This window comes from Metopolophium dirhodum, chromosome 1 (genome assembly GCF_019925205.1).
Source record: "Metopolophium dirhodum isolate CAU chromosome 1, ASM1992520v1, whole genome shotgun sequence".
NCBI lineage: Eukaryota > Metazoa > Arthropoda > Insecta > Hemiptera > Aphididae > Metopolophium > Metopolophium dirhodum.
This window is the reverse complement of record NC_083560.1, coordinates 29,545,930-29,557,719: the sequence shown is the minus strand read 5'-3', so window position 1 is coordinate 29,557,719 and position 11,790 is coordinate 29,545,930. Positions and strand designations below refer to the sequence as shown.

Genomic DNA, 11,790 nt, shown 5'->3' with positions numbered 1-11,790 from the left:
TTCAAAAGATTATACCTTGGAACTAAGTCCGACCAACACATTATGATTGCACCATTGTACTTAACTCGTAAAAAAATTGAATTATACCTATTCCCTATATATTTCCGAAAAAAATTCCCAAAAATTGAGCTAAACTGCATTATTTCTATATGTTTGTACAATATTCAATTTGCAATTGTGTTTAAGTGTTTATTACGAAGTAATATAACCTTAGTTACAGCTACCATAGGGGATTTGGGATTATTATTTGTAAATATTTTTAAATATGGTTCTCCAGTTAAAAAAAAGTCATGAGGGGGTTTATGATACCCAAATCCCCCTTCCCCGTAATTACGCCACTGCTCCATAAGTCATAACGGGATGATGACAAACACAATAAGAAAATTAATAAAAAAAAAAAACAAATAAATAAATACACTCATTACTGCGCTCAGAATCTTAAATGTTAATTTAGAAAGGTACTGACATTAAATATTTTGATTGTCTACAATGATTTAGAACTAATACTCAACTGTACCAATTGAGATCATTATAAAGATTTCTTAAGGGGGCTGCATCCGGTTTCGTCAAAAGTCAAACTAATGTAGATTTGACCAATCTAAACATTAATTTTGTTTATTATAATGTTTTTCAATATATTTAAATTCCGTAACCTAAAATAAACCTTAAAGGGGCTGGAGGGGATGACTCAGTCAATGAAATAAAGTGACTTTTAGACCAATAAGCTAGACAAAACTGGAAGGATTTGGTTTGACAGATTTTAATTTTGAAACCGGATTATGATTGCTCAACAAGTTTACTAAGGAATGATCGAGGCGATTTTGAATATTCCAATTATTGTTAGTGTCATAATCAATAATATAAATACAAAAATATCATATTTTTTCGATATTTTTATTCTTAGATATCACAGACGAAAAAATATTCAAAATCACCTCGATCATTCCCTAGTAAACTTGTTGATCAATCATAATCCGTTGTCAAAATTAAAATCTGTCAAACCAAATTCTTCCAGTTTTGTCCAGCTTATTGGTCTAAAAGTCACTTTTTTCATCAACTAAAGTCCCCTTAATAAAAAAACTTAATTTTATTAAGTAACTCAAATCTGTAAACATAGCGTAGATAGTTATGTATTTTTAAGTTATATGTAATTCGTTTCTAACATACTTTAATTGAATTTAACCGATCTTCATATGCGTCAAAATTCTGAAAAAGGTCATTTGTGTGGAAGTTCCAATAACGTGGTTTGTAATTACGTGAAACAGAATTTGTCAATATAAATTTATCAAATTGTTCTTGAAAATATTCCGTTTGAGTAACTTTGAATTGATCTCTGTAGCGTAATATATTTTTTAACGAAATATTATGACAATTAGCGTATAATATTATATTAATATGTATGAATATAGTAGTTACTTGAAATAACTTAATACGTCTAGAATATCATAAATCTTAGCTAAGTTCTCCACTAGTTCACCTTGAAATAGAGCGGTTGGTTCCAAATATCTTGAAGACTGGAATATCAATGTTTGATAAGAATAAAGAAATAAATGTATACATTTGTTTTGCTTACTTCAGCCATGACCATATTACATAATACATTTATCAAGACAATTATATAATTGTAATTTTGAAAATTTGGGCAATTTATCCATATCAAAGCTAATTTTCTCCATAAAATGCATAGTTCTTCTTTCGACTCGACCAAACCATCACCTTCGATCATATTTATGTGCTTAGTCATCGTAGATAAAAACATATTTATAAGATTCGCTTCTCGTTTTTCTAATTAAAAACAAAATAATAATATTATTATAATCACTGAATTAAATATTTATAATATAGAAACCATATTAATTAGAATATAAGATACATTAATTTACCAGTTACTGTTGTTTCTATTATTTGTTTATAAATATCCATACATGGGCTTTTTGTAATGGTTAAGAAATCTCCAATCTTTTCGTCAATTTGTTCGTGAAAATGTATAAACTGTTGTTCTCGATTTTTCCAAAAATCAAGGTCTGTATATTTATAATGTGTCAGTATGGAAATTGAACATAATTTAATTATAATTTTTAATTTAGCATATACATTGGGAAGGCGACGCAGCGGGATCTTTCTCCAAAATCACTTCTGGCTTGAGCGCTACCATTATTTTCATTTCTTGGAACCAAGTATACACTTTGTTTTCCAATCTTTGTTTTAACACATCATCAATGATTTTTCCATCACTAAAAACGTATTTAACCAATAAATTATTAGTATTCAATACACAATAGTAAATGAAAATTTTAAAAACGATGAGGAAAATAAAAAAAAACGGGAATTTTTACGCGTACCTACCAGTTATTGACAAAATTGATTTTGTTTTTTTGGTGTAGCTCAAAAACAAATAACGGTAGATACTTTAAGTTTTCACCAAATATATAAATATGTCGTTTAACGCCACATATGATAACATTTTAAATGTAGGTAGTTTTAATCTTTTTAAGGTTTTTCTAGTCATAATAAATTATCAATATTTATTAGTTAATTTAAATTTGTATTAATTAATTTTAGATCCTGAGTGGTGCGAGGAGTTTATTGATTTTATAATGATGTGTGATTTTTTATTCATTTGTGTCTGGCGTGACCTATTGGGACAGTAAAAATATTTAAATTTTTTTCAAGTACTTTTTCTGGTAGAAAAGTAATCTAGTTGGTACTTGTTGTGGTGAGGGGGGGGGGGGGCATTTCACTGAATGTTTATATTAGCAATTTTTATGCATCATAACATTTTCGAAATATTGCGAGTCTTTTTAAGCTATTTATTATAGGCAAAAGAAAATATTAATTTTATAAGTTTTTTTAAACTATTTTCGATACAAAATTTTTCTGCTGATAAAATGACTTGAAAATATAGTAGAACATCCCTTATAAGCTGATGTTATTGAGCAGTAAAAAAAATCCACAGTATTTTTTATGATCGTCTGAAATAAATATTTTGACATGGTTCATCAAAATCATGAAAATTGACAAACTATTTATATCTAAGCTACGATATACTTCTGAGTTTTCCTATATTTAACAAAAAAAAGTGAACAAAAAAAACTTTACTGATTGAAAGAGATAAAGAAATATGTCTGTAATAACCTATACATTTTTTATCACCACTTTTAAAATCGGAGTAATTAGGCATTTTTTGAAGGAATTAAGAAAAATTCTGATTTAAAAACATTTATTAAATATGATTGAAAGGGGTTCTGCAATAAAAGTAGCAGACTTCATTAAAATATGATTTGTTATCCCTAATCAAAAAAAAAAAAATTTTAAACTAATAAGTAAATTCTAGTAAATTTCCAAAGAATCAACAGGTTTGAGAAGAATATTTACTTAAGGATCTTTAATGCAACCATTGTCAACAATATATTTAAAAAATATCATTACCAAAGTTTGCAAAAAAATAATTTATTTCTAACGCTTTATTATTTTATTGCCTTTGTTATAAATACTTTCAATGATGGTCTGTTTATTTTTCTTATCAATATTTAAAATATCATGAATAATATTCTAAGTCTATTTAGTATCATGCTTAGCTAAGACAATTTCTTCCATATAATACAAATTCCGTGCTTTTTTGAAAAATATGTTAAACATTTTTATTTCTTAAAAAAACAATTCGTAAAATTTATATAAAAAGATGCTTAATTTGTATACCATATACCTTGTTTTTATGATTAATGGGGACTAAAAGACCTTTTGATATCATTTTCTTTAATGGTACAAATTTATTACAATATATACCAGCGTATACCATCAGGCAGTTCAGTACAAAACAAGAAAACATCAGGTAACCGTAGTTTTAGTACAGATTTTATTAAATTTGGATTTCGACGTTATGAAAATAATAAAATGGTTCAACCACAATGCGTTGTATGTGGAGAAACTTTAGCCAATGAAAGTTTAAAACCCTCCAAATTAAAAAGGCATCTTGATACCAAACACCCAAATGTAAAAAACAAACCTACCGAATATTTTGAACGCTTAAATGACCAGTTTAAAAGTAGTACAAATTCAATGAAGACCTATTGTCACGCTACAGTTTCTGCTGTGAAGGCTTCATATTTATTAGCATATAGAATTGCTAAAAATAATAAACCTCATACTATTGGTGAAAATCTTATTCTGCCCACTGCAATAGATATGTGTACTGAAATATTAGGAAAAGAAGCGGCAAATAAATTAAAAACAATACCAGCTTCAAAGAATACTGTTCAGAGACGCATTGTTTATATAAGCTTATTTGTGCGAAAAAGGATTTTCTACCATGGCCAATATTAAAAAAAACAAAGAAACAGATTAGATGTCACTCATGGCATGCACATTAGTTTATCTAAAATTGTACCCCAGTGGGAAATTTTATGCAACAGTGTCCAAAATCAAAATTCACACTAAATTTTCTATTATACTAATTTTTTGTATTTTATATTTTTATTATAATTTATTTTATTTATTTATTTATTAAGTTATTCTTATTCAGTATATTGTATCGTATTGTATTTTATAAAAAACTCAATGATAAAATGGATTATAATAAAAATCTTATTTATTTACGGCATACTTTTTTTTGGGGGGGGGGGGGGGGGGGGGTCGCGTACCTAATAAAGATTAAATTTATGGGTCGCCATTGCAAAAAGGTTGGGAAACGCTGATATATACTATTTGAATCATTAAAACTTCTTTTATACTATTCATACACGAGATTAACTGATAATCAGCCATAATATTCAGATAATCTATACATACTTAATTATTTGATAATAAATTAATATTAAAATCACCACAAATATAGTGCAATTTTACATTATATTTTGTGTTAGCAAATTATTATTATTATTATTATTCTTGACTACCAAATTTGTCTTTATCTAAGATTATCTAAGACTTAAAAATTTAATACAAGATTCCTCATAAGTTTTTCTACCGTAAACAAAAAAAAAAAGTTTACCAGAAAGTCATATTGATTTTTTACGAGCGTTTTAAGTTAGACATTGAAAATTCACCCGTAAATTAAGAAATGATCATACAACGATTTTATTATTTTGTTGTTATTCATAAACTAATAACCGTAGGGTAGGTACTTTTATTTTTCATCAAATGTTAATTTTACCATTTTCTATGCATGATATAATTTTGAATTGTTTTGAGTTAATACAGTCTTTTTTTTAGTTTTATTATATATATTATGTTAATAAAATTTAATTCGTTGAGTCAAAAAGTTTAAAAATTGAATAAAAGGTTCCACAAGAGAAACAACAAATTTTATTTATAAAACACGAAGGAAACCGGCAGTTTAACAGGTTGCTTATAATAACACAGTTACCTATCCATCAGATATTCTGTTATTGGTTATAATAAGTAGTTATAATGAAAATAATTATACTTTTTAATTTAGTAGTATTTAAAATAAAAAAATTAAATATTTAAATATTTAAATATTAAAAAAGCGTTACCCACTTATCCACTTTTTGTATAAATATCGATAAAAAAAATGTTTTCAAGGACCAAACAGCTTGAAAATGTAATTAAACTATGAAAGGTTTACCATAAGTTGTGATAATAGCAGTTAAATAATATTAAAGATACGAAGTAACAATATTTTTTAGAATATTGATGTTATTATTATTTTGTACCTAAAAATTTATAAAATGTTCAACTTTTATAGCTAAGGATTGAAAATTTAAAACAAGGTCCCACGTAAGTAGGTTATATATAAATTACTTTATTCACAATAATATCATCAAATATAATTAGTAATACCATAGACTGACTGACTGTTTTCGCTTAGAATCGTTTTTCTTATACAATGATATCATATCATTGAATTCAAATTTAACACCATCCATTACAGTGACCCACTTGTAACCTACTGTACATCAGAGCAACATCTACTTACCCATCTTTTTATAGTTAAAGATTGAAATTGTAATATGTACATCCACGAGTAATAAAAACAAAACAAAAAAATATAAAAAAAACGTAATATAAACACAGTTTTATTTTAGATATTTTAAGTTCAAATTTGGACAAAATTAGATATCCAAACAAAGAAAAACTATTTGAGTTAGCAGAGCGGTACTACCCACTTGCATACGTTTTTAAAACTATACCGTGCCTAGAATAAAGCTAGTATAAAATATGAACTGTAGCAGTGTAGCATATTGAATTTTACATACCTATCGATACTTTATAGCCTAACCTACATTTTCTGTTGTGATGTACATTGTACGTACTAAATTTAATAAAAATAATTTTTGAATACAAATTTGATACCTCATTTCAGTGTCTTTTAAAGCATTAGTTATGTTGTCATAGCCATAAGGTAATGTCAATATTGAACGGTTTTTCATCTGTCCTGACATGTTGTTTATGTTTGTAAGAAAATCATTAAGCCTGTCTTGAACTTCTACTATAATGTCATCTGAACAGTTTTTGAAAAAATTCTCTTCGGTAGAGAACAAATTTAACAAAGCCTATTCAAGATTAGTATGCATCAATTTAATTTAGACGGTAATATAAGTAAATAACGTTAAACTTGTTTGTCAGTGTATCTCTTACTTTTTCAGTGATTGCTTTTAAATCCTCAAACGGGTTCGGTGATATTTCTCCACTCAAAAGTATCGAGTTACAATTTGTTTGCGTAACTTCAATAGGTTCAAGTCTTATAATATACAAAACTTTAGACTTGTAACCATCAGGAAAGTCATCGGACATTGCTGTTAATAAACCAGCAGAGTTCATCGTAAAAAAAATTGAATTACGATCTGGCATGGTAAAAAAGTCCATTACCAAAGCCTAAAAGTTGTATAAAACAAAACTAAATAAATATTTTGCTTATTGCGTATTTTTAGTGTATAATAAGATTTAATTTAATTTAATTTAAAAAAGTTTCTCATTTTTTTTTTTTTTTTATTGAGCTTGAGCCCGGCAATGTAGGCCTTTAGCTGGTTTGTTTTGTTTGTAAGTTGTTTTTAGGTTAGGTTAGTACAGAGGGAACGGTTGAAAACGCGTTTTTTTTTATATGTGGCAAGGATTCGTTGCTAAAAACCCCAGGTGGTCACCCATCCGGGAACTAGCAACGCCGTTACGTACACTCAGTGCGTTTCCGCAGTTGAGTGCATGCACTGCGCCACTTCAAGCCACAGTTTCTCATTTATACATTTAATTTACATATTTATATTTTTTTGCTTCGTGTTTATTATTTTAAAGCGTACACCCGCTTACAGTAGACGGTGATAGTATAGGATGATGGATTGTTGAAATCAGTGGCGTAGACATGATGACTGAAATGGGGGGGGGGATCAAAAAAGAAAACGTCATAGTTAAATAGGAGGGGAAAATTGGAAAATCCCCCACCCTCTCAAAACTTTTTACTTAGGTAGTAAAATATTTAACAATAAGGAACAATGAATATAATTTGAATTAATTCAAAATTCACATCGAACACAATATAGAAGATTCTCCACTCCAAAACCAATGGGAGGGGATCTAACACCCACGCCCCCCCCTTGTATACGCTACTAGTTGAAATACTCTAACGCAAACTGAATAAAATTATGCTGTACCTGTACGCCTGTACCTGCCATTTTTCAGAAATTGCACAAAGATATTTCAACAATTTTACAAGTTAAGCTGATTTAGACTTTCTAGAGACTAATGAATGATGATGGCTGTTAGAAAATATACGATGGTTTGGATATTTTCTAAGTCCCGAAAAGTCATTGATCGATATAATCTATGTTCCAAAGTATGAATTCAACAAGTGGTCTGGCGCAGATGTGCTTATCCTTACTACATGTGGAATATATTATGTGAATATATATAAGATAGTCCGTGTGATTTTATCAGACCCACGGACTTCTCACTGTATATCTTTTATTATTATTTCATAATTCTGTGCGTTGACCCTTCTATCCCATGTGGCCTATGCTAATTGTTGCGAACATTAAATAATAGTTATTGCTTTCTCAGGGTCTCGTCGTAACGCTAAGATCATCTCGATTTTATGTGTGAAGTAATATACTATATAATATCATTTGTAGTATATTATAGTTATATGTATAGGATTTGAGTAGGGTCCATACGTAGCAATGTATTAGACAGAGGCAAATATGGCGTTAGACGATGAGCAATATTTAGGTATGTGTGTGTTAAAAAAAAACTATGCTAGGTACCTATAATATATATATATATAATATATGTGTAACCAATAACCATTCGTATAAAGAGGTATTTTAAATAATATAGTATCGGTACTATATTCAGAACTAAATATTTATAGTTTTTTTCAGAATGAATTTAATTTTAGAATATCCATTCCAACGCTCCGTGATACAGTTAGCAACAACATCCTTCATAATGAACCCAGAATTCTTACTCACTCTAAACTTGCTTCCACTCACTACAAAAAATTATACGGTATTCGTATAGTATGTGACCTACCACCAGACCAATAATTAATTAAAAATCATAAACGTATGTTATTTTATTATTATTAATTAATTAGTTATCCAGATATAAAATAATATTTCACTCCAATACTTTAGCCCGCTCAAATCCCCTAATATCAAATCTCTCTTCTTTTACTATCCCGGGTAATTCTCCTTAAAACTAATTGGTCACGTGACCGCCTAAACAATTATTAATTAAGAAAAAAACACACACAAAATAAACATCTAATCAAGTGGAAGTAGCGTCGTACTGGTCCCCTCTTAATCAAGCCGTCAAGCATTGTTCATTTTTATTTATACATTATTTACTGTATTTGTTTTCTTAATAACAAAAAAAAAAAAAAAATACTTACTAAAGTATTGTTGTATTCTAAGTATTTAACGAACACGTTTATTATGAATAAACATTATAATTTGTAATAAATTTATCATAAGACCATAAGACAATAGTATACGTACTTGATAGTCTCGATTTTTCATCATTGTGTCTATTACATCGCTTTTAATTTTCAAAGATCTGGCTAGAAAATTATACACATAAACCAACCGTTTATCATCCAGTTCTGCACTGTCTCCACTATGCATCTTTAAATGCAAGTTAATAAAAAATAACTTATTTCAAAAAGTTATAGTTTAAATTCAAAACGAAATGCATAAATATCTATAAAGCTGGAGCTTAGATCACAATATACATTATGGTATATTTATAAGCTTAGTTTAGTTACCTTGGTGACTATAATTGCTATAACGAAGGCTGTTGCATGGTTGTGTGTACAATTCGATGCAGTAACCCATCACTCATTCAGTTCTTTCGTAGAAAATTACAATACGAAATAAAGTTATGTAATTATTATAAAATTCGATTTAATACTATTTTGAATTTTTATTTACATTTCAACATTTTTTAATGGATAAATGTAGCCAATTTTAATAATTTACTAATTTAGGTAATACACTCAGTCAGTTAGACTAGGTAAATCTATACTATAAAAGCAAGTCCAGATTTGACTCCAAAGTCCAGCTTGACTGATTTGGCTGATTCTTTTTTTTTGGCAGGACAAGGTTCTTATGAAAGAAAATTTTAAGAAAATCTACCAGAAAAGTAGGAAATCTGGATGTCAAAAATACAACAGTGGCACCATCTGTAAAGGAAAAAATAAACTAAATAATAATATATTTTTGTTCATTGTAAGGTTGCTATTGGTTATGAATTATGATTGTTGTAGTTTTAGTTGTTAATTTTGAAGAATTTTATTAAAATACAAAGAGGAAATCAAACCTTGGTCGCTCCACAAATGGTATCAAGAGGAAGCGCTTATCTAGGAACAATATAGTTGAAATTAATAACATGTTAGCTGTATGATAATTAAGTAAAAACAAAAATCTTGGTATAACTTTGATAATTTAGAGTTAAATATTATACACTTACGTACAAACGGCTATACGGTATTACGTGGAACAATGTTAAATCGACTGAGTTTATTAGTGGTATTATTATTTCGAATATTAATGTTTCGTTTATGTAAATTATATTCAATTTTGACATTTTACTTAGTTCTTATAATGATATTTGATTTAGATCGAACGGTAAGCTTTGTCCTTTTGGAACGTTTATTGAAATATCTTTTAACTGTGTACGTAATTCCATAGCAGATATTACGCTCAAATGTATTATATCACTTTGCGCGGCTATTATTACTTCGCAAATTGTATCGGTTTCGAAACTTAATTATTGGAATATTAAATTTAATATGTTTATTTGTTCGTTAATATTACTTTTTGCTTCAACGATATCTAAATTGATTATGGTTTGATTTACGGTTGTTGCCATTCGATTGTATAATATACTAAGTTTATTTATCTGCCCTTCCTTTTGGGTTGCCTCTTTAAACGTGTTACCAGTTGCTTTTAAATTTTAATATACTAGTTTGTTTTTCTACTATTTTTAATAAATTATTCTGACTAGTTTGTAATTCCTTGATTTGTTTATCATATGATTCTGCGTCGGTATCATCTAATGTACCAAATAATGTTTTTTGTATTTTAAATACAACTAAATTTACTAAACCCCTTCTTGTCCGGGTAATTGTATCTGTTCCATCTATAGATTGTAACATATATACTCGTTTTCTCGTAACTTCCTATTCAAGACTAATAGACGTGACCTTAAAATATTCACAAAGTATTTTAACCATACCTTCATATACTATTGTTAAATCGTCACATAATTTTAGGGTTTTATCGTAATAATACATCATATCCTTAGTACGTCGATTAAAGATATCTCATTTAACATATATTATTCATTTCTAATCGGAATTTGTTAATCGAAGTGGTCCCTGATTTTCAAAGTACATCCCATTCTCTTGGGAAAGTTTTGAAATTTGATACAGCTTTGTTTGTGCCAATGTGACTTGGAGCATGACGATCGTCATCATGATCCTAAAAAGTTTCCTTATATATTAAATTTATCTAATTACATATTCATATATATTTTTTCATTGCCTTATCCTATCAATTATTGTTAATGATTGTATTTACATGTATATTATATATTATTCTTATTTAACTTGGATTCTCGTGGAACCTTTTTACGTGATTTTTATGCACCGTAACGTGTCTTTTTCCGCGCATTATTACAATATTTTTTGCTGTCGTGATTACCATGGGTTGCTTTACTTTTTTATTCGTGACCTTTTTCTTTTGACATGATGCGCAATTTTTTATAAATTCGATTACTACGTCTTCTTTTAAACCTCGCCAATTAAATTGTGTTTTTATTTTTTTTATTGTTCTATGTATTCCGACGTGTCCGCCGGTTACGGAGTAGTGACATTGTTTGAATATGATTAATTTTTCCTCGTCACTGAATTCTAACTTAGAACAAATAATTATGTCAACTTCTGTGTTTTGGAAAACATATCGAATCATAGCACATACTTGTGCCCATTCTAGTCGGTCTATAAAACCCAATTTATTCATAGCTAATTTATTCAATGATTGTTCTTCACATAATAGTTTTAGATTTAATAGTGATAGGTAAATATTTTCATACGTTGCTTTTTTATACTTTTAGTAGTTAAGAATATTATATACCTATTTTTATCACGTAAATAATTTACTTCCACAATTGCTTTGCTAGGTGTTAATTTTTGACCGTTGCCAAATTTTTGTTTTAACTTGTAATTTATTCCTGACATAAGGTTATAACGTTTTTCGATTTCTGATACTATATGGTACTCCTCGGGTGACTCTATTAGACTACCGTTTACTTCTTTTACGCGGTTATTAGTTATTA

At 28.3% G+C, this 11,790-nt stretch overlaps 1 protein-coding gene across 1 annotated transcript; it reads right to left on the bottom strand.

The window, feature by feature from the left end:
• Positions 1-1,412: 1,412 nt before the first annotated feature.
• On the bottom strand, positions 1,413-6,404 carry LOC132934188 (dynein axonemal heavy chain 9-like). Its single transcript, XM_061000468.1, has 5 exons — positions 6,316-6,404; positions 2,095-2,234; positions 1,884-2,024; positions 1,574-1,785; positions 1,413-1,514 (listed from the first exon to the last, which is right to left on the bottom strand). Exons 1-5 carry the CDS (start codon positions 6,402-6,404, stop codon positions 1,413-1,415), a joined length of 684 nt encoding a protein of 227 aa, XP_060856451.1.
• Between the last annotated feature and the right edge of the window lie 5,386 nt (positions 6,405-11,790).